This window comes from Musca autumnalis, unplaced genomic scaffold (assembly GCF_047663935.1).
Source record: "Musca autumnalis isolate F117 unplaced genomic scaffold, ASM4766393v1 scaffold_1, whole genome shotgun sequence".
Lineage (NCBI taxonomy): Eukaryota > Metazoa > Arthropoda > Insecta > Diptera > Muscidae > Musca > Musca autumnalis.
This window is the reverse complement of record NW_027411644.1, coordinates 222622117-222647189: the sequence shown is the minus strand read 5'-3', so window position 1 is coordinate 222647189 and position 25073 is coordinate 222622117. Positions and strand designations below refer to the sequence as shown.

General features: G+C 35.4%; 1 protein-coding gene across 9 annotated transcripts in view; it reads right to left on the bottom strand.

Annotated features, from left to right (window-relative positions):
• Window positions 1-10884: 10884 nt before the first annotated feature.
• Window positions 10885-25073, bottom strand: part of 5-HT7 (5-hydroxytryptamine receptor 7) — a 554635-nt gene continuing 540446 nt past the window's right edge. For all 9 annotated transcript variants that reach the window (XM_073960261.1, XM_073960262.1, XM_073960264.1 and 6 more), the window contains one exon: window positions 10885-14713. In XM_073960261.1, coding sequence (XP_073816362.1) covers window positions 11456-13582 — 2127 coding nt within the window. In that variant the 5' untranslated portion in view covers window positions 13583-14713 and the 3' untranslated portion in view covers window positions 10885-11455. The remainder of the gene's footprint in view (window positions 14714-25073) is intronic.

Here is a 25073-nt window from a genome sequence, read left to right as displayed (position 1 = left end):
TGGATGAACCCGGGGTTGAGGATTTAAGGGGTTATTAAGCACGAACAAAAAACATTTTTCAACATTTTAAAGAAGAGTTTGTTTTCATCTGAAAAGTCACACCTTGAGCTACTTTCGGACTTTTTTGTTGAAAAATATTGCGCAGTGTTCTGACAAATGGCCACCTACAAAACACTGTTTTTACTAAAGCTTAAGGACAAGTTTTTTATGTCTATAATAATCCCACAAAACATATGAAGATCGGATCATCCGTTTTCGAGCGACAATGGGTGCCACTTTCAAATGGGTGCCATTTCCAGAAAACCGCGTTTAAAACTTCAAAACGGATACAAACCACAATGAATTTGTCCTTTCTAACGTTCATTTCAAAACCAATTTTTGTCCTACCGACTCGAAATTTGATGCAACATATTCTATTCTACCTGTACTTTAAAATGAGCCTATAATAAATTTTAATTTTGTAAAATTTGCAAGTGGCCATAACCCCTTTACAAATGTCCGCAATTTATCGTTAGTCATCCATATTGTACCAGAAGCCTCAACAGTTGGCAATGTATTCCCGCCAGTAAAGCCAGTCAAGGATGGCAGCACAGGTGAATCGTACATTCCTATCTCCCGTAGAGTAAAACTGGGAGTTCCCCAAGGTTAGACTTACAGTTAAACTTACTGATCGTAATGTAAGGTTGCTGATTTTTTAAATCTGAATATAGAGGAATTAGTATACGAACGAACATATTTGCGTTGCTGCAACAGCAACAACACTAGTGTTACGTAGGAACAGATTTATTTTTATAAAGATAGTGAATGTTTTGGTGAGAGCTGTGTGTATAGAGGAGAGAGATTATTTTGTACAGTCCACTTAAGAGATAAGTATGTATGTGGTGGGGGTCTTCTCACCAAGAATAGAGTAAAGCGAGATAAGAACTTCCATTGCTACATGTGGTATGTTTGAGATACATTACTGGATGCAGACTGATACGCATTTGTAGCGAGTTTGCTTGCCACAAATAAGATAAGAAAATATGTCAACGACCGCTCCATTAGATTGTGCGGGTGATGCGTTCGTACACATTTGTTGCATTCTTCCTCTCTCTTCTACACACTAGTCTAATTTAGATTAAGTCATATTTTACTATTTAGTTCTTAAGAATATTTTTATATTAAATAAGCCAGTTCAAATAAAGCATCGAAACAGAAGGATGTATTGTTCTTTCAAGGAATAGAGATCCCAGTTTACCAACCAATCGAAAATATAGTGTTTTAAGGCCAATCAATAGAAGATTTCAGCAGCTTCTGCTATTTATGAAGAACTGTTACAACGAATGGCCGTCCAGCAAAAAACGAAATCGATGTCGAAGGTCTGCAACTAGGCCTTCTCTGCAGCAGAATCGATTTTGTACATGTTTCGAATATGTTAAATTGGCGACGAACAATAACCAAAGAACTAATACAAAACAAGCTTATATAAGAAGGTGGCAAATAATCGTGTAAGATGGCGATGTTTTGTGAAAAGACTATGTCCCAAAAGAAGTATAAAAAACTTGTCATAAACTGAGGGTATAATTTCTGTCGGCAAAACCGGGTAATATGTTCTTACCTGTCTCAGTAAATCCAGATAGATTAAGTGACTAAGATATGTTCTTACGGGACAGCTCAATCTACAAGCGCGCCTGTAATAGGTAGGATGTGCTGATAATAGTTTATGCAGGGAATGCAAAGAAGTTGACCAGCTTTCGCATATATCAGATCCCTACTGTTAAGAGACAGTATTTGCCCAGAAACTAGGAAATATTGGTCTAAGGAAAAATCAATTTTTTAAAGTGTACAGTACACCTACTCCCCTCTCTTTTCAACCTTATCTAATGTAATGAATTCTTTGAACACCATGCTAAAAAATATATGTATATCGATAAAGTAAATATATTTCATTGAATTCAATTAAATGTTCCATTTGTTTCATTGCATAAAATTAGCAAGATCTTGTTTATTTCCAACCAATAAGTGTAATATTTACTGAAGTTTTTCCCTACATATGCATGAGTAAATTTCATTATATACATGTGTGTATGTATAAATATTACTTTTTTCAATAGCTTCATTTCTTCATTACTTAAAAAGTATCAGGAGTAACTAACAGTGTTTCAGATCAGCAGTATGTGTGAAATGTCACAAAGTTTCTTTGTGACGTTATTTTTTAATTTTATACCTACACGTACATACATATTTATCGATATATGCAAATATATACACATTAAGTTCATTAATTTTACTGGTAGTTTGATTTTATTTTTTGTTTTATTTATTTTCATTGTTTTATGTAAAAATTATCAATTAATTTAATTTATATTCTTTTTTATCACAGAGAGACGTGACTGGGGTTAACAATAGAAATCGTCGTATAATACAAAATGAAAAACGAAAACTTAACTAGAACAATAACAATAAAATAATAACAATAAAATTAAATTAATACATAGGTATGTATAAAAACTTTATAACAGATAACTGAAATCACTGTGCATATAAACAATTCGATAAACTTAATATTTTACTTAGCTGTATTAAAAATAAAACAATTTTTTTTCTTTTGGAAGATTGACTAGATAAAGATAAGAAAGGAAATTTCAATATAAATTACAAGATGTTATCAAATTGTTTGTTGAAAAATAAAATCAATAAAGTTTTAATTAAAATTGCTTTTGATTTCCAATTAGTCATTTTTTACTTTAACACACAGTTTCTTGTAAACAATAAATTTATGTTAGACTATTTAAATTAAAATTTTAAATAAAATGGCATTAGTGTTTGTTTTTTATTCTGTATTGTACAGCATAGTATTTTAGTTTGTTGTAGTTTATTCTAGGAATAGTTTTAACAAATTAACAGAAAAAATGTGTGACTTAGTCTTTGTGTCATGTTTCGTATTTTTTGTAAAAAATAGTTTTACTAAATCTAAAATAATAATAAATAATAGCAAATTTAAATTATTCAACAAATTTATTTTACTCAGAAATTGAAATTTCATCTTTATACATATATAAAAACATATACATTACCATTCAACAAAGTACTGGATGAAGAAAGTGTGAATTTTTCTATTGGGAAACAAATTATATGATTATATTTTTGTAAAAATGGAAAATAACTTTTAATAGAAAAAGGAAATTAAGTGTCCCAATAAAAAGTTGTGGACTTTTTAGTTTCACATAAATACAATAAAAGGAACTAACTAACAAAGGATATAGTCGCTACAATACAGTACATCAGTACTGTACATGAAAAATGAAATTATAAGGGATTGAGGATGGATTACTGCCATGAAAACTCCCATTCCCAATAATGGGTTTATAAACTATCAACCTACTAACACTTTTTTTTAACAAAAACTTCAAATATGAAATTTAGAGACGATCGGTTCACGTTAAGACGTGCCCTCTGACCGATGTTTGTTTCTGTAGTAATTTGTATGGGACCAGAGGTGAATTTTCCAGAAATCAGAAATTTTATGTCCGATCGACAGCTATAGTGGATCCAAAATTTATAAAAAGCTGAACCAATTTGCACAAATTATTGTAGAACTCGTTTTTAGCCATAACAAAAAATTGAAAAAATTTTTCATTAGCCGCTTTCGTCCGATAATAGGCCATTTAAATATGAGTTCACTAGCCGGTTTTAGCGCATTATTAGGATTTATTTTCTAAGTCCGGCCATAATTTGCCACATTTACCATACAAAAATAAATCCTCGTATTAAGTGGATCTGTTTTTAATCCGGAATTAACCCTCGTTAAGATTAGGCGCAAAAGTGTTGTAATTTCCCGGAGGAGGTACCTTAGAGAATGAACCGACATGGTCCATTATCGAAGTGGGTCTAATTTTAGGAGTAATTCCATTCGATATTTGTTGTGCCAACCATTCATTTCAGTTGGTCAATGTAGGGTTTTATGGAGGCCTTATAGTATTTTGATTAGGAAAACCGATTCTGAACCACCGTGCGTCGTTAAACGTGACATTCTTTTTCCCAGGATTTTCCTACAATTTTCTAACACCACAATAAGGCTTGATATTTACACTGGATTTTTGGCTTCTTTCTCCATACAAGTGGATCCACTGTGTACCAGCTCCAATTTTACTCTATCCACTTTTCCCTTTGTGCTCACCGATTAATCTGTTAAATTCTAATGTTAGACATCTGCCTCTGGAGTCGCTAGGTTGTTCCGCTACAAATCAGAGGTTCATATGATCAAATCCAGCAGAGAGCAAAATAAAATAAAAACATTAAATGTGTTGAAATTGAAAAAAATCCACCTTAACTGATCTAAAACATATATCTTTTTAGCATGTTTTTCAACTTTTAGTGACCATAAAATAACTAGTTATTCTAGTAGTTATAGAAGAACGAGTTATTTAGTGCGACGTGCCTTAAAGTATTATACCCTAAAGTACTATAAAAACCAATAATGTGGTAATGATTATACCCTGTGGGAAGGGTATTATAAATTGGTCTTGTTAAAAAAGTTTGTAACGCATCGAAATAATGATCGTAGAGCCGTACTTATATATACCAAAATGAACGTCTCAGAGAGCTGAGTCGATCTGGCTATGTGCGTCCGTCCGTCTGCCGATCTACCCAGCAAAATGTTCGATGCCAAAGATGCCATTCAATCATGGGTGCAAGTGATCTGGCATGTCATCTTTTTAGCATCTTCATCGATGAATTTTATATGAACGTGGACCCCAAAAGATGACGTTCTTGTTTGGATCCTAAGCATGTCATTTTAACCAATGCTTTGACATGTCATTTTCACCAATGCTTTGGCATGTCATTTCCACCAATGCTTTGGCATGTCATTTTCACAAACCCTTTGGGTCGATGGAATGGGTTCAAATGCTGATGAACATATCCGATCTTTCACGACTTCCTTTTCATTGGTTCAAATGCTGATGAAAAGATCGGAACTTTCACGAATTCGTTTGAACCAATGCACAGTGGTCCCACTTGTATGGAAAAGAGTGCCAAAAATAGTTCTAATCGAGCTACCGCCTCCAAATTTTAAACGTAGGTTTATAACAAGCCCAAAAGATAGAAAACCATTTTTAGTGGATGTAGGTCCATATTTGGGTATAGCTCCCATAGAAAGGTACCGCCCGATTTGTGGTATTTTGACGATATTGGCCAAATTAACCAACCGATTTGGATGTTATTTTCCATTTTGAGTTCTGAGTGAATAAGTAAACTCCTTGCAAAAAATATTCAATATAGGTCCACGTTTAGGTATAGCCGCCATATAAATGTACCCTCAGATTTTCGGTATTTTGACAATTTTAGCGAAATTTTCCAACTGATTTGGCTGTAATTTGGCATTTTGAGTTCTGAGTGAACCAAATACCTCCACGCAAAAAGTGGTTAATATCGGACTACGTTTAGGTATAGCCCCCATATAAACGTACCTCCCGATTTTCGAAATTTTGACGATTTTACCCACATTTTCCAACCGATTTGGCTGTAATTTTACATTTTGAGTTCTGAGTGAGCAAAATACCTCCTTGCCAAAAATGTTCAGTATGGGTCCAAGTTTAGCTATAGCTCCCATATAAACGTACCTCCCGATTTTCGGAATTTTGACGATTTTACGGGCGTGGTGTAAGAGGAATAACTTTGCGGGTGGCAGATGGGGGCAGCTGGACTTTTATTAGTCGTAAACTAGAGACTTTCTCCTGCATTCTAAAAAAATTTTCGAGACTCACAAATGCTCACAACATTAGTAAAACTCAACATAAATTAATAGTAATTATATTAAAAATAGCAGAAAAAGTCATTTATTAAGAATATATTTTTAATGAAGTTAGGAAACGAATTATGAATTACTTTTTTCGTAAAAGCATTGCCAATGCCATCACCTATAAGTTTCATTTTGAAAATTGCACATTTACCTCTCCAATTTTTTATAATTTTACTCATAACCTACGAATGCTTTGCGGATGTATTTTTCGTTTTTAAGGCCTCACATAGAAATCACAACCTCTTCTACTTAACTTGGCGTATAACCGCTGTAAATTTACAAAAATAAGGCTGGATGTTAAAAATTTGATATGTTTAGAGAATATTTATTTCAATCGCAATAAAATTTGTCGCCATTAATTTTTCGATTTTTGTCCACGGGCGATTCGATTTTGTCACGTCATCGCATGAAACCCCGTCCTTCAAATTTTGCTGGGTAAACCTTATATCACTCTACAGGTTGCAATTTTGATCGGATTATCCAAAATTTTGAGGGTTAATGGGGTCCCGGAGGGGAAGCAGACTACTGATTTGGCGATGGCCGGATAACTTTCAGAGGGCAGAATTGACAAAAAACTTATTTGGAGAAACAGTCAACGTTTTATTCCAAAGCAAACATCGCAGCGTCGATATACCAAAAGCAAAAGCTGACAATGAAAGTAGAAATTTTCACCTTTATAACAATGTTTTTCATTTTTGCGATTTTAATTATAATGACGAATAGCACAGCTTTGGTTGGGGACTTTCCAAACCCAAAGCATGAGTATGAAAGTGTAAAATCCCATCTTTACAATGATGCAAAGTAGGTTGGCGTACGTGGCCTAATAACGGAGATATCGCAATAGTCGATAATACGAGGAATGCACGAAAACTACCTGGCACAGGCAACACCGCGTATTGCCAGGCGCCATTTGAAATTTTTTTTGGAAAGTTGACAGTTTTTAGCATAAACTTACTCAGGAAAGTTTGTCGTACGACCATGTTATGTGTTTTTTTCAAAGTGACTTAAAAAATCACTTTGCAAAAGAAAATGGAATTTACTTATGAACATTTTTGTCCATGAATTTTTCACAACTTTCGACGTGGATAATCACCGAAAGAGTGTATCGATTAAATCGTATCTTTGTATGTCGATAATGGACCATCATATAGGACTATGAACAACTAATTTAATGAATTCAACCGTTGTCGGCACTCGCCAAAAAGCGAAGGTCGTGAGGGTCGCCCAAAATCGGTCGTGGCGCCAGAAAAAAATAATGGCTGAGCGCTATGTTAAATACGGTGAGATAGAGGTATCCTTGGGTATTTCTTCCACCAACTAACATTTGATATTGCATAAACACCTGCCCGAAAAAATGAATTTTTCTCGAAAGATCCAGCAAAATTGGACAATCGCTCACAAAAATGATCCTGTGAATTTGTTCAAAGAAATTGGGCATAAAATCGATCGTGGTGCTTCTAACGACGTTTATAAGATCGTCACAGACGACGAATCTAGGGTCTATGCTTAGGAGCCTGAAACAAAGCAGGAATCGGCCGTTTGGGTCTTCGAAAGCGAGCCAAATCAAACGAAAGTTGTTCATGTATGATGCAGTTCGAATCAAAAGGTTGCCAGTTTCTTCAGAAAAACTGGCCATGTGACGACTATACGGCTTGAGAAAAATAGGACAGTTAATTCTGAGTGGTACACTATAATTTGTTTGCCTGAAGTCTCCTGAGAAATTCGAAAAACTAACAAAAGAAGACAAACAATTCTGCATCATGACAATGTGGGCTCTCACACATCGTCCGCCTATTTGACCGGACAAAACGTGGAATTGATAGGTCAATCGCCGTACAGCCCTAACTGGGGATCCAATGACTTCATTTGACTCCAGCACATCAAGAAAAAAAGGCGTGGTCAACGATTTTGTTGCCTGAAGATGCTGCAAAAGCGTTCAATAACCATGTTTTGGAGGTGTCTCAATCGGAGTGGAAAAATTGCTTCGCCAATAGCTTTAAGCACAGGAAAAAGTGTATAAATCATGCTGGAGACTACTTAAGAGAACAATAAAACCGTTTTGATGGTAAATATTCGCGTTTTCATTGTTAGGCCAGTTAGTTATCGTTCAGCTCTCGTACATACCATTTGTCCATTTTTTTTGAAATCACGCTACAGTTCGCAATTTTGATAGGTTCGCCACGAAATTTTGAGGATTAATGGGGGTACCAAAGAGGAAGAAGCCTATTGATTTTGGTGATGGTCGGATAATATTCACTGATGGGAATGAGCAAAACTCTTATGTGGAGAACATTCAACGTTTTACTCATATGCGAATATCTCCGCTTGTAGTTGGGATATTCCAAAAGGAAAGCCCACCAATGGATGAGGAAAATATCACATTTATTATGTTGCAAAATAGATTGGCGCACATCCCACTTTCCAATTTTTCTTTGAATAGTACTGACTAGTATCTCGGGTTTGGTTGGATGCGTTTAAACAATGAAGACCAATATTGATGAAATGCTTGTGATGTTGAAGAACACGCTGGGATATCCCAATGACCAATTTTTTGGAATTTTAATTCCATGTCAAATATTTCTGCTTGTGTTGGACATATTCCAATGAGCTTTAAATTAATACAAAATGTGGCATTTATGGTAAAATATTATTGCAAAAGGCGCTAAGCTATCACAATATTTCGAAGTATTTACTTTAATGACAAATATTTCTGCTTCTACTTGGTGTATTAAAGACATGTAAAATAGGCCGGGGCGATTTGAAAACGTTAATGAGCCCTTCGCGTTTCTGATTCCTGGGATTGAACTGAGCAAAAAAGTCCACTGGACCATATATCTACCGTGAAAATCGAGCCTCCCGATTTTGACTTTAAGTTTTTTATTGACGTTTTTTAGATATTTTGGCATATAAACGCCAAACCATTGAGATTTTCGATCCAACACAAAAACAAAAATTGTAGCCAAGACAGTAATTGAAAACTCTCTAATATATCGCAAAAGCATTGGAACGCTCCATCAGGCAGTTTTGGCCTTAAGAATGTGCAAACTTTTCGGAAAATGTCGATAAATGACATTGTGCTACAAAATTTGACCCGAAAAATATTCAAGTGTTCTGATGCAAACCTATATCGTGTTGGGATCCATGGACAACGACAATGCCTTTATTTCGTTTGGGTCACTTCGTTTTATTTTTTTTATAGCCGTAAAAGTAGTGAAAATCTGGGTTTCTTACATTTTCAAATTTAAACGGACATATCTTCTTTTTTCAAAACGGATTTCTAGTGATCCTTCTTCCTTTTAAAGGGGTGAATAATATCTTTAGAACAAGTTATTATTTGTTTAAATCGGTTAACAAATGGCTAAGTTATAGTGGTTTAAGTCTGAAAACCCCCTCAAAAAAACTATAACTGAATTTCTCATAATTTTCAAAAATATAATGTTTTTTTGTTTTGTTCAATAATTATTTTCAAAATTATGAGAAATTCAGTTATAGTTTTTTTGAGGGGGTTTTCAGACTTAAACCACTATAACTTAGCCATTTGCTAACCGATTTAAACAAATAATAACTTGTTCTAAAGATATTATTCACCCCTTTAAAAGGAAGAAGGATCACTAGAAATCCGTTTTGAAAAAAGAAGATATGTCCGTTTAAATTTGAAAATGTAAGAAACCCAGATTTTCACTACTTTTACGGCTATAAAAAAATAAAACGAAGTGACCCAAACGAAATAAAGGCATTGTCGTTGTCCATGGATCCCAACACGATATAGGTTTGCATCAGAACACTTGAATATTTTTCGGGTCAAATTTTGTAGCACAATGTCATTTATCGACATTTTCCGAAAAGTTTGCACATTCTTAAGGCCAAAACTGCCTGAAAAAGCGTTCCAATGCTTTTGCGATGTATTAGAGAGTTTTCAATTACTGTCTTGCCTACGATTTTTGTCTTTGTGTTGAATCGAAAATCTCAATGGTTTGGCTGTTATATGCCAAAATATCCAAAAAACGTCTATAAAAAACTTAAAGTCAAAATCGGGAGGCTCGATTTTCACGATAGATATATGGTCCAGTTGACTTTTTTGCTCAGTTCAATCCCAGGAATCAGAAACGCGAAGGGCTCATTAAGGTTTTTTTCCTTCCACACAAATCGCCCCACCCTATTGTAAAATGCTAACAAAGAAGACAAGCAAAGCTTTCAATCAGTACCACGTAGATGTCGACAGTAGTCAAATATAAAATTAAATATTAATTATTTTGGTTCAATTCGCCTTACTGCATTTGGTATAAAAGCCAGATAGGCCAAAACATTAGTGTCTCCCTAAAAGAAATGCTTACGAGTGAAAAGTTTATGAACTGGGGTAGCGGTGCAGGGTATCACATAGTCGACCCCGTCCCGACTATAGCCTTTGCTCACTTGTTTTTTACTTGGTTGGGTTTATATGGCGAAGTTCATCAGGTTCATTCCATTTCTTCTACTTTAAAATTGGGAATACAGTGAGCGCCTGCAGCAGTGATGATATCTGGGAAATTTCTATCTGATACTTGAAGAGCGACCGTAGGATAACTACTGTTTCTACTTATTCATATATGATTATTTTTCCTACAAAAGCTTTTATTACTACATTCTCATCGCCCTGACTAATGCCAAATGATGGTCACGCCTATTACAATCTTTCGCCACTTACACATTTTTGTATTAAAAGAAAGGAAAATTCACCATACTATTAATTTACTTTTTTCAACAAAAATTTACCTTTATATTTCCCAATAGCAAAAACCAACTGCCTTATATCCAGCGTAGGTAACAAAAACAAGTTATTAACAAATCTTAACAAAATGTTGTGTAAAAAAATTGCATAGAAATTTTTGAAACTATCTTTAACGACAGAACTGAGTTTTGAATATTGTGTTTTTGGTTTTGTTTTAGCGTTCAACTATGTTATGGATGTTTTTTTTTTTTCCTTTACTACATGGATATTCTAATGACTTATTAAGATGTCGTTTTTTGTTTGCTCTTTTTTGTTGATTTTTTTGTTTTATACTTATTAACTAGAAAAACTAATATTTTCGCTATATTATTGAATGGTTTTTAATTTACATTGATTTTTGTTGGGAGTATATTAATGTGTGTTTTTATTTTTGGTTTTTCGTAATTACTTAATTTAAAACTTATTTTAAAATAGGATTTCTTTATTACTTGCTCTTTTGTGTGTGTGTGTTTGTAACTTATAGATAAATATTTATTTTGTAGGATGATTTTAGTTTTACTTTAGTTTTACTCTCATTTTTGATTAGATGTTGTTGTTGTCATTATGAAAATTAGTTTAAAAATAGTATAAATAATAACTAGAATAGCAACAGTAACAGCTCCTTTTTTTCTTTAGTTTAAATAGCAGTTTTTTTAACTAATATTTCTTTTGTTTGTGTATAAAAATCATCACTCTTTTTTGTCACAGAAGAAAAAGAAGCAGAAAAATTTAAATAGAAGGAGAACTTAATTTAAAAAGGTCCAATTCCTTTTGATTGTGTTTACCATATTCGGCCTTTTGGTATTTTGCTCTCTTTGGTAGTTGTTTAGTGTTTTCTCTTTTCTTCTTTTATGCGGTTTAATGATGTCTTTCTTTTATTCATTCATTTGTTGAGGTTCTTTGCGGGACTCTCAATTCACCTAATTTCAGAGAAAACTTTCCCTTGCACCATGCCTTTCGTCGCCCAACATTACCCTCTGTGATGGCGGCTCTCCATATTGATCCTGATAGTAATTCTCACGCATCATGGTATTCAAACTGGAACATCTAAAGTAGAGTATCTCCTGGAAAGGTTTGCGGAAGTCACGATTTAGGGTGGCATAGATAATGGGATTGAGCAATGAATTGGCATAACCCAGCCATAGGAACAATGAAGATAGTGATTGTGGCACATGGAAGGTTTCCGATTCCACAAATGGCCGTATCAGAGCTAAAATAAAGAATGGCAGCCAACAAATGGTAAATGCCGACATTATTATGCCCAGTGTGGTGGAGGCCTTCTTCTCTTTGGCCAATTGAAAACGCAGTTTCTTTTGATGCGGTGAACCCAGTAGGCCACTGGAACCACTACCCCCACCATGGCCACCATGACCAACACTGTGATGACTAGCCGATAGGCCACCACATGTGGAATAATTTAACGATGTATTGCCGTAGCTACTGTGACGGTGTTGTTGTTGGTGATGCTGGCCATGAGCCTCTAGGTCTGTGTGGCCTGGCGGCGACCCTGTACCATTGAGGGCATGCTGTAAATGTGTTTGTGCCCTTTTCTCTTCCAAAACAATGCGTCTGGCTGCCCGGAATATCTGATAGTACACAAAGAGCATTACAGCCAGTGGTATGTAAAAGGATCCCAACGTTGCATAAATTTGATATGCAAAATTCTGACACACCGAACACATGGGATTACCATGTTCATCTTCATGTTCATTGCCCAGAATGAGAAGGGGTGGCAATGATATGCAGGCGGCAGCCAGCCACACCAGGGCCACACACAACATCATACGCCTTGGTGTACGTTTAACCCCATACTCCAGGGGTTTGGTAATGGCCAAATAGCGATCCACCGAAATGGCACATAGATTGAGTATGGATGCCGTACAGCAGAGGACATCAAATGATACCCAAATATCGCATAATAACGGGCCGAAGCTCCACTTTTCCAAAATCTCATAAAGCAAGGCCATGGGCATAACGAGGACGGCCACACAGAGATCAGAGAGAGCCAGGGAGACCAATAAATAATTACAAGGACGTCGTAGTTTACGGACCATACAAACGGCAATACATACCAGGACATTGCCAACAATTGTGCCGAGGATAACAAACAGTAGTATTATGCTAACCAAGACTGTGTGGAAAGCAGGTGTTGTAAATTCAGCAAGGGCTGTGGGGATAGCGGAGGATGGTAGGTTTGTTGAGTCGGCTGAGGATGAGTCTGTTTCTGGTGATGAAAAGGACAATGGCGATGATAGGGTGGGCGATGACAACAATTGCGTGTCATTCGATGTTGCCAGTGGAGATAAAGTGGAGGAGGTAATGGAGAGAGGACTGGATGTGGTAAACATGCTGCTAATACTGTGTTGGTTTCTGTGATGTGTAGAGTGTGCTGAAGTTGTAGCTCCATTATTGGTTTGTGCTGCGGGAGCGTGTGAACTCGTTGTAGAACTACTGCTGCTGCTGCTATTACTATTGTGCTCTTGTACTCCCTCGTCCCCCGTTGTGTGTCGTGTATTGCCGCCATTGGTTTCTGGTGCTGCCGCCGCCACCTCAAATATCAACGGTTGTATGGGTAGTTGTAATATCGTTGTTGAGGTACGATTGCCAAAATTACTTTGTATATTCGGTTCGTCTGCCACAATCAAAGTGGCAGAGCCCACTTGAAACCAACAATCACTTAGGCTTAGCAAGAATAGTAGATAAAATAAGGTTCTCAATAGTGACAACATAAAATGTTTCAACTTTTGTGATATCCGTTTCCAAGGGCAGGATTTCCGGCGATGATAGCGTTGAAATTTAAAATTGTCAATGGCGAATGATGATGGATTTGCGGATGATGGATTTGCGGATGATGATGACGAAATTTTAGTTGCAGATACTGTTGTATAGTTGCGGGTGGTAGTGGTGGTGGCGGCGGCGGCGGAAGTTGCTTTATTATAGAGAGCATTGTTGTTGCTGGGTTTATTGTTGGCATAGAACCAACTAGGAGCATTTATAGGAATTCTGAAATTGTTAATAAAATATTCAGCGTCTTTTGAGTCTAATGAATCCATATGATATTTTTTGTTTATCTATTTTTGGTATTAGCAAAGAGAATGATGATATTTTTGTACTCTTTCAATTACTCTCAGTTGATGTGATATTTTTGTCTGGGTTTCTTTGGTTAATTGCTTTTAATAGTTGAGCATTCTCTTCTCTCGAATCAAACATCTGCCATTCTTTTATCGAATTGTCTTTGGTTGTGCAAAAGCTCTCTGGGTATTAGGTGTCTATGGTTTTTGTGAGTATCTTTTTGATAAATAATTACAATTTCTTTGCCAAATGCTGTGTGTAAATCCATTTATTTTCTTGTCTTAAAGTTTAAGCCAGTCAATTGTTTCTTTGCTACTACGGTGGTGTCTCCTCCTCTCGCTCTCTTCGTGAAAAAACGTAAACTTGTTTTTTGGTCTGTGTCAGTCAGTGTAACCTGTTATTTTTTACACGTCAACATGTTCTTGAGACTTTGTTGATTGACGCTTGTTTCTTCATGTACTGCTCGCTACGTCCTCCCTCGCACAGTGTATCCTTTCTTTCTCCTGAGGTTTAATTGTCATTTATCATAATTCTACTCTTTAGTTTCTCCTATTCATGTTCTCATGTGACATGTCAGTCATTCACTTGGTTTGGTTGGGTCGGGTCGTTCGTTTGCTTCGTTCTTTATTCATTCATTCAGGCATTCATTCGTTCGTTTGGTTGGTCCATTCACTTGTTCCAATAACACCCAGCCAGCATCAACATGACATATCCTTTCATAGAAGGACTACTCTTCCATTTATCAGTGTCGTTCGTGGTCGTTGTACTTCTTTGTGTTGGGTTCGCGTGTTTGTTTGCCCAGCCTGTTATTGTGCCAGTTTTATGTTCTTGTATTCTTCTCCTTTATTAGGCCAGCCAGCAAGCAATGTAATTTCTTTTGTAAGTTGAATGTGTCTTTTTTGCAGGGTTTCTTGTATGTCGTTCTATAGTTGTTTGTTGTGTTCAGAAAAAAAGTATTTTTTATTTTCATTTAAGGTATTGAAGAGAGTATTTTCAGGTGTTTATCTTGTTTTATGTTGTTTTTTATTTCGTTTTTCGTTATTGAATGAAAATCTTGTTCCTTTTGTTGCTTGAAACCGTTTGATGGAAACACTATAGTGATTGTCCAAATTCTGTAACGAAATACAAAAAGGGGAATAGTATTAAATTAAAGCTTTATATATTATCTAAAGAATATTTATTTAAAGAAGTAAACAAGAATCAGATGGCATTGCCGACAGAGATATTAATACAGCCTGTGACAGTAACAAAAGAAGAAACCCTATATGTGATGTTTTATCAGAACGGAGGGTGTGCGTTTCAATTCCCGACCAGAAAATCAACATTTTGCCTTCCGACATTTTCTGTTATTTCACCCATAAAAACATTTTTATACGTGGTGTCGTAAGACACGCTTTTCGGACTTGGCGATTAAAAGTACATCCCATATTATTGAGCCAATATGAATCGGCGTCCACTCATTAATATGAAAGAAGACTCCCTTTTACAATTGTTGGCTAAAATAATTTTATTTTAATTATAAACACACACAACATTTAAAGCTGCATAGTAGGGTCATGTAGAGTAGTGCTAAATGAACTACATGGAACAATCTAGTTCACTACGCAGTTCCAATGGCTCACATCATTTGTATGAACAAACTGCGTATACGTAATATCACACGTTTATGACGTTGCTCATACGTTTTGGAACTAGTACACTGAACTAGGAACTAGATGACCCAACTCTAAAACAAAAGGAAAATTCTTACATACAAGGTGATACGATAAAACACCTTCAGGCACAAAATGATTTAAAATTTTTATTTCACAGAATTTTGGTAACTTTTTATACCCTCCACCATATGGAGGGTATAATTAAATTTGTCATTCCGTTTGTAACACATCGAAATATTCGTCGTAGACCCTATAAAGTATATATATTATTGATCAGCATAAAATTCTATGTCGATTTGACCATGTCCGTCTGGCCGTCCGTCCGTCTGTCTGTCTGTTGAAATCAAGATACAGCTCGCAATTTTAAAGATAGAGAGTCAAAATTTGGTACAGAAGTTTTTATTACTTGCAGGATGGTTGGTATTGAAAATGGGGTATATCGGTCCACGTTTTGATATAGCCCCCATAGAACGGTACCTCCCGATTTTCGGTATTTTTAAGGTTTTAGCTTCATTATCCTACCAAAATGGCTGATATTTGGTACGTAGTCTTCTTTAGGGGTATAAAACTTACCCCCAGAATTTTGTCGGTATCGATCCACACCTTCATATAGCCCCCATAGAACGGTACCTCCCGATTTTCGGTATTTTTAAGGTTTTAGCTTCATTATCCTACCAAAATGGCTGAAATTTGGTACGTAGTCTTCTTTAGGGGTATAAAACTTTCCCCCAGAATTTTGTCGGTATCGGTCCACGCCTTCATATAGCCCCCATAGAACGGTACCTCCCGATTTTCGGTATTTTTAAGGTTTTAGCTTCATTATACTACCAAAATGGCTGAAATTTGGTACGTAGTCTTCTTTAGGGGTACAAAACTTTCTCCCAGAATTTTGTCGGTATCGGTCTACACCTTCATATAGCCCCCATAGAACGGTACCTCCCGATTTTCGGTATTTTTAAGGTTTTAGCTTCATTATACTACCAAAATGGCTGAAATTTGGTACGTAGTCTTCTTTAGGGGTACAAAACTTTCCCCCAAAATTTTGTCGGTATCGGTTCACACCTTCATATAGCCCCCATAGAATGGTACCTCCCGATTTTCGGTATTTTGAAGGTTTTAGCTTCATTATCACACCGAAATGGCTGAAATTTGGTACTTAGTCTACGTTGGTGGTATAAAACTTTCCCCAGAACTTTGTCTGTATCGGTCCATGCCTTCATATAGCCCCCATAGAACGGTACCTTCCGATTTTCGGTATTTTGAACGTTGTGGCCTCAATATTCCACCGAAATGGCTGAAATTTGTTATTTAGATTTCGTTGGGGGTACTCAAATTTCACCTTTAAATTTGTCGGTATACGTCCACGCCTTCATATAGCCCCCATGGAAAGGTACCTCCCGATTTTTCGTATTTTGAAGGTTGTGTCTTCAATATTCCACCAAAATGGATGAAATTTGGTATTTAGTCTTCAATGTGATATAAAACTGTTCGCCAGAAATATGTCTGTACAGGTCCACGCTTTCATATTGCCCCATTTCTGACTAAAATTCGGCGGTGTAGGTCCACGTTTCGATATAGCCCCTATAGAACGGTACCTCCGGATTTTCGTAATACTGAAGATTGTGACGTCAGTATCCAACCGAAATGGCTGAAATTCGTTATTTCGTCTTCCAAGACTTATAAAATATTCCAGAAGAGTATTATCAGTATATGTCCACGTCTTCCAATATCCCCATAGAAGCTTACATCTTGATTTTCGGTATTTTTTTTAGTTTTAGCCACATTCTCTTACCGAAATATAGGAAATTTGGTATTTTGTCTTCTTTGAGCCTAAACACTTTCCGTCAGAAATTTGTCGGTAAAGATCCACGTTTTGAAATAGCCCCCATAGAATGGTGCCTCACATTGTTTTACCGAAATTGCTGAAATTTAGTATTAAGTCTTCTTCATACACGAAAGGAAACTAATTATTCCATTTTACATCTTTGTGTTTATTTCAGCTTGAGTCCATATTTTGTTGTAATTCAATTGTTTGAATAACAACAAAATATTTTAAAGTGGATATGAAATTGATTAGTTGCGGGCGAAGGGTAGGGAATACTATAGTTTCAGTTGTCACCAAACAACTTCATCAGTTCCCTTTTTCGCCGACTCTGTATCGATAAACAGGTCAATAAAGCCATCTAGCAAATTAAACAAAATGAGAAATTTGCTGTATGGCCCTAAAGCTGTTTACCCTACAATTTGAGTCGAACTAAATAATTTCATATCCACACTGTTTTTATGTCGTCTTTGCTTCGCAAAGAATACGAACATAGGAATGTTGCTTCAATAAGCGGGGGTAAAAACAACAAGAAAGTTATTTTTGCATTACGCATTGGTCAACAAGGCCGTGCTGATGCCTATTATTGTTGTTGGCGTTTTTTATTGTTGGACTGCAGAATTTTACATCTTTGTGTTTATTTCAGCTTGAGTCCATATTTTGTTGTAATTCAATTGTTTGAATAACAACAAAATATTTTAAAGTGGATATGAAATTGATTGAAGTTCCATTTTACTTCAATACAACTAGTGGTGGAGGGTATAACAAGTTCGGCCCGGCCGAACTTAACGCCGTTCTTACTTGTTTACTATTCAGAATTGACAGTCTTACGTTGTTCAAGCGGAAAAGACGCCAAATGGCCAGTATTGCCAAGGAAACAGGCGACAGTTTGCTTCAAATTGCTTATTTTACGAAAAACGTTCATAGGAATTTTCTCGTCTTCGAAGACCCACACGGTTGATTGCTGCTCATTTGCATAGATCCACGTTTCTTTGACTGTATTGTTTTCAAATTTTCATTGCACAAATCGACACGAGCCTTTTGTTTGAGCGATTGTCAAATTGTCCTGATCCAACGGGAATAAACTTTTTTTAAGGTCCAGGTTTTACTACTGCACCCATACTTCCCGATTTATGTAAGATATTTAAGTGTCTTAGCTACATATTAAATTAGCGGTGTCCAGTGATTAAAAAACTTCGTCACTAAAAATTATGGACATAGGTCCTCGTTTTGGTATAGCCCCCATATAACGGTACCTCCCGATTTTCGGTTTTTTGGATTTTAGCTACAATTTTTCCCATGTATCTGCAATTCGACATTTGAGGTTCCTCGTGGTCACAAAACTAGTTTTTTAGCTTATTTAGGTAACAGCGGTCACGAAATATCTCCGCCTAAAATTGTGGACAGGAAAGAAAATAATTATTCCGTCTTAGCTCATAATATTTTATGGTGGTGGAACTTAACGCTTTTTAATTGTTTTCTAATTAAATTGGGTGTAATTTGGCACATAGGGTTTGCAATGGTAGCAAAAAACGTCTCCAACCAAAATTTTGGACATATGTCCATGATTTGGTTAACCCCCTATAAAGGTACCGCCCGATTTTAGGTACTTTGAAGTTTTAATATACTTTTTCTTATTAAATTGGCTGTAATTTGTCACATATTGCCCCCATATAAAGGTAACCACGATTTGAAGTTTTTATTTATTTTTCTAATTAAATTGGCTGCAAATTGACAAAATGGACAACAAAAACAAGTAAAAAAGTATCAGTCGGCTTTGCCAACAGAGATATACCCTCAGCCCGTGTATTTTAAAACAATTTTGCCCCAAAAAAGTATTTATTTAGGGGGTTTTAAAAATGTTGGGCGTTTGAAGCGACAAAAATGTTGATTAGAATTAAAGATCAAAAGTTTTGCGGAGGAGATACTAAAAGGAATGGATCGACATTGACCATTATGGGAGTGGATCTCCAGACACTACATATGGTGCCTATGGGGTTTTTACACCCTTCGGGCTGTTTCCTCAAGAAGTACGGACTTGCCCCTGAAAAAACTTTTACTATCGTAATTGAGGCAGCGAATGTAAGTTGCTTCAACAAAAATCAAAGTGATTCGATATCAGGTCTTAAAGTGAACTTATCCGAAATTTTGTGTGGGAGGTACCGGATGGAGTAGACAAATATAGTCCATATTTGAATCTGATCTATATCAGCAAGATATATTAGGATGTGTAAAGTATGGACCAATTCGGTCACTGCCTTCAAGAGTTATAGTACGAACAATTTTTCCGAACATTTTTGAACTTTTATGGGGAAGGTACCTGAAGGAGTGGACCGACATGACTTATCTTCGAGCTTAAACAATGTTTTGACAAAATATTACTAAGGCTAAATGTTGGACCGAATCAGCAGATCCGTTCTAGAGTTATCTTGCGCTCCAACCACCTCACACGGTGTCATAGGTGTATTTTTGCAACTTTAATGCCATTTTCTCAGGAAGTATGGACTTGCCCCTAATGAAACTTGTACCGTCGTATTGCGGGCAGTGAATATAAGTTGCAAAGTGATTCGAGAGATGGCCCTAAACTGAACTTTTCCGAAATTTTTGTGGGAGGCAACCGAAGGAGTGGACCGATTGAGTCCATATTGAAACCTTATCTAAGTCTGGTACACATTTCAGGATGTGCAAAGTATGGACCAAATCGGTTCATCCGTTTGAGAGTTATCGTGCGCTCCAGCCAGCCAGCCAGACAGACGGACGGACATTGCTCAATCGACTCCAAATTGTCTAAAACACATTTCGTCCAAACATACTTGGGGTTTAAAACCTTTATTTCGATGAGGCACATTTTGCCCGTATGAAAGTGAATATACCCTCGTTAGCATAAATGCTGAGGGTATAATTATCGACATAGGACCACGTTTTGTGGTATAGCCCCCACTTAAACGTAGCGCCGTATTCAGGTACATTAAATATTTATATGCTTTTCCTGCTTCAATTGGCTGAAATTTGACACATAGGGTTCCCAGTGGTGAAAACACTTCTCCATCAAAAATTGTGGACAAACGTCCACGTTTTTGTATAGCACCCACGGTGCGCCTTAACTAAATTTAAATGAAATGTGCTTACATCTGGGAAGTTTTTGCGGTTTCTGAAACTACAATGTTCATAGATGAGAAAAATAAAAAAAAAAACAAAAAATCGCCGGAGGGATTTTCAAATAAATCGCGGTCAAAGTTCAAACCGCAAACACTAACGAAATGGAATTAAATAAAGTGTTGTAGCAGTGAAAAATCTCTACAAGATTGATACAATGTACTGACTGTATGGCCCCCTTTAAAACTATGTCTAGCAGAGTGCACCTTAACTAACTTTAAAAAAAACCGCTTACACCTGGGAAGTTTTCGCAGATTCTGAAACAGCAATGTTCATAGATGAGAAAAATCCAAAAACAAGAAAAAATCGCTGGTGGGAATTTTAAATAAATCGCGGTAAGTTCACATTTTTAGGTTTATTTTAGATTTTCGCGATTTTGCTTCGAAACCGCAAGTCCTATCGAGATGGAGCTAAAGAAAACTTTGGAGCTGTGGAAATTCTCCAGAGGATTTACTGTTATGATTTGGTCCTAGGTTTTACCATTTTTGAGATATAGAAGTTCAGGTCACAATTTTAGATTTTTTTGTTAGGTTTTCACGATTTGCTTGAAAACGGTAAGCCTTATCGAAATGTGACTAGAGAACATTTTATAGCTGTGAAAATTCTGTATAAGTTTGGTTTTCGTAATTTTTTTACTGGGTTGAACCATTTTTGAGATATATAAGTTTAATTTGGGAAATTGCGGTCATGACCTTGTTTTATAAGGAGGCGTAACAGTCAGTAAATTGTCAAAATTTGAACTTCTATATCTCAAAAATGGTAATACCTACGAAAACATCATGCAGGACAATCTTGTAGACAATTTCCACTGCTACAAAACTTTCTTCAGTCCCATTTCGATATGGCTTGCGGTTTCCAAGCAAAATCGTGAAAACCTAAAAAAGCCCTAAAAATGTGAACTTAGACCTCGATTTATTTGAAAATCCCTCCGGCAATTTTTTTTTATTTTTTTTTTTTTATTTTTATCATCTATGAACATTGTAGTTTCAGAAACCGCAAAAACTTCCAAGGTGTAAGCACCTTTCATTTAAATTTAGTTAAGAAGCACCGTGCACCAATATAACAATACCGCCCAATTTTTAAGTACTGCGAATTTGTTCGGTCGATATTGGCTGTCATATGGCATTTTGAATTCCATGTGGTCAAAAAACTTCTGCACCAACAATAGTGAACATGTGTCCATGTTTTGGTATATCGCCAATATAACGGTACCGCCCGATTTCAGGTACTTTCATGTTTTTATCACTTTTTCGGGCAAAATTTGTTCATATAGGACATGTTTTGATATAACTTTATATATGCATTTTAGGTTTTTAGCTCCATTTCCTGACCTTTCTAGTCATAATGGATCTCCCAAAGGAAACTCATTATTCCATTTTGCTTCACCATATTTCATGGTGGAGGGTATAAAAAGTTCGGCCCTGCCGACTCTATTTTACTTGTTTTTATTTTTTTGTATTTTTATGGTTTGTATTTTTATGGGTTTCTAATAGATTGGAACATATGAACATCTCAAAAACACTCACATTTTTATGAAAAATATGAAAAAACTAAAGATTATAATTAGGCCTTGAATTCCTTTACAACTACCACGAATTTGATGCATCGAAAAAACAAATATATATATGAAAATATCTGTTCAAAAGTTTCAGAGTTTTGAAAGGAAAGAGATACTATCATATTTTTTTTCGATAGATAACACAATCAGCTTTCTTCCTATGCATTAAAAACATTCAAATTCGGTCTAGTAGTTGCAGAGGAATTCAGGTTCAAATTTGAAAATTACAGTTTTTTCATAAATACAAAACAAAATTAAATTAAATTTAAAAAAATTTGTTCCAAAATTAAAAAAAAAAATATATATTTCTTGGGCTTTCATAAAACTCATATAAGAACTCATATATTAAAAAAATGTCCATTTGTGTAAAAAAGCTGTAGTTTTGAAATTGGAAAATTTTAAAGAGTATTAAACGGACGGAACATTAGTATATATGGGCTAAAAGAGGACACTCTCAGGCATGGTAACGGAACTTTGTTTCATGCTGTTGCCTACAAGTTCTAGTCCACTAAAAGTGGAATTTCACTAAAATTTAGTACCCTAAAAAATAAAAAAAATAGCTCAATAAACATGGATTAAATTTTGTTTGGATGTAAATAGTGATCATAGTGGATTTATGGGTTTGTGGCACTTAGTATATCGATTTTGTGAACCAAATTTTAAAAGTAGTGGAGTGGGGAAAAATTTTTATAAAAGCGTATATCGATATTATTTGTTGTTTTAATTGTGAAAAGTGAGTACTTCAAACGTATAAAGGTTCCAGCTGCAGAAGTTTGCAGACGAACATGTTATATCTCTTTTTCAGCGACCACCTCACTCAGGGGTTACCCCCTATTTAAACAAAGCGCTTTACGGTGTTGGGTATATCGCGAAAACGAATGAACCGATCATCGTATATTTTTGTGAGCTTATTAAGTACGTAATAATCTTGCTTTGAAACGAGAGACTTTTAAAAAAATATTAATTTTTTTAAAAAATATGTGAATAGCGAAGATCAAAATTCGATTTTTTTTACAAAAAATTACCTTTTTGACCATTAATCGGCCAAAAAATGTTTTTAAAAGAAAATTCTCATACATAAAGACAAGAGTTCGATGTATTCAATAAGCTCACAAGAAATATGAAGACTGACATTTCGGTTGGATATTGAGACCACAACATTCAAAATACCGAAAATGGGGAGGTACGGTTCTATCGGGTCTGTATGAAGACGAGGCAGCGTTGCCGACAGTTTTTGATCGGAAATCGTCAAAAAAATCGTCAAATCGTCAGCAATATTTGAAAAATCGTCAACCGGGTCCAAAACTCGGCTGGTTACAATTTAATGCGATTTCTCGCTGATATTTCTGTGTATGCGACGGACAACATAAGATATACAACCCTGAGCAATAAATCTAACCGGATATCACCTAAAAAAATTTATTTAAAAATGAAAAAAAAAATATTTATATTCTAATCGAATTTATGAAACAAAGGACTATTTTTAACGCCTTAACTTAAGTTGAATCATTTAATAAATTGCCTAAGCTTCATTTTTCTAGTTATGAAAATTCCTCTAAATTGCAAGGGCTGCCAAATATTTTGGTTATAATATTAATAAAAATTAAATTATTTTATATAGATGTATGGATTTCCTTAAACTTTTAGTCACTTTCTACAAATTCGAACAAATGGTCACTAGTACCAAATTGAAGCCTAGCTCCTGTAGATTTCAAAACTGTATAGAAATTTGCGGTTTTGGCAGTTATGGCCAAAAGTTTAACTCCCTTTTTTAGTTGCTGAATTCATATTTTTTTAATTTTTAAAATAATTTTTATTATCCTTTCTTACATGTAGTGATGTATTTTATCATGGTAACTTAAAACCGCACTGAAAACTCGCGTTGGAAAAAAATATTTTTGTGGTACATACTTTAATAAATATTTTTTCTTGTTAGGGACACCCTAATGTTGGAACACGTCAAAACGTGGAAATTTTCCCCGCACTGAGAACCAAAAATACGTTATTACCGGTAATTCTGCAGAAAAAAGGTGATTAAATCTTATAAATTTCAGAAAAATATATGGTAACCCTATTGAGGCTGTGGCCAAAAGTGGACCAATGCCGAATTTATTTATAAAATCTTGTTCTAAACTCTGAGTTCACTATTAAAGTCTAATCCGTTTAGAATTTGTTAAATATCTGTAAAATACATTAGATCGAGATAGAAATCATATATGGGGTTATAGAAAATCATGGACCAATATTGAAAGTTTCTAGCGGGGACTTTTACTATGCAATAACAACTCCTAGTACCGGATTACAACGAATTCGGTTAAACAATATGTTGGCAACAGGAAAATACTTCAATTCAGAATGATTCGTTACATGGGAACCACGCGAAATGTTGGACCTAGGACTCCAATATTTTTGTTAGAGTGTTCTTAGCCCCCGAGGACCAATTGATTAAAATTTCAATTCGATATATCACCTAGAAGTATTTTTGTCACACCTTCCCATGTAAGTGCCACCACTGTGCGTCCATGTTTGTCGGTACATGTACATTTTGGTTGTTGGGCAGTCGTAAATCGATAAAAATTTTCATTCAAAACTGGCTTAAAGAGGACATTAGTAGGAAGTTATTAAAGCTAAAAATTAATTAAAATTTTATCTAGAAAGCTTGTTAAGGAAGATTTTCATCCATTAACAAAACTAAACGAAACTTTTCAGCTGATGTAATTTAAATATGGGGCAACAAAAACTATGAAAATACCTGTATTCCAGATATGTGCCTAAATATAGCCAATCCGTCTAGAAAGTGCTATAAAACATTAAAATAGCTCAAAAATCGAGTTTAGAACATTGTTTTCCTTAAAATCTTTCATGAAATTTTAGTCAAAATGTAGTTGTGGTCTTTTATTTCATGGATTTCTGGCTTACGTGAAAAATCGTCATTTTGGACCATAAAATCGTCATTTTTCAATTTTATGCCAAAAAATCGTCAGATTTGTGGTAGAAAGTTATAAGCCCCCAAGAAGACTTAATACCAATTTTTAAGCCATTCCGTTGTGATTATCAGACTAAAACCTTCAAAATACTGAAAATCGGGAGGTACCGTCCTATGGGGGCTATATGAAGGCGTGGACCTGTGCAGATTAATTTCAAGATGAAAGTTTTATGCACCCAACAAAGACTTAATACCAAATTTCAGCAATTTCGGTGTAACAATGAGGCTAAAATCTTCAAAATACCGATAACACTGTGCAACACTGAAAATGCAAACAACTTCTAGTATGCATTTT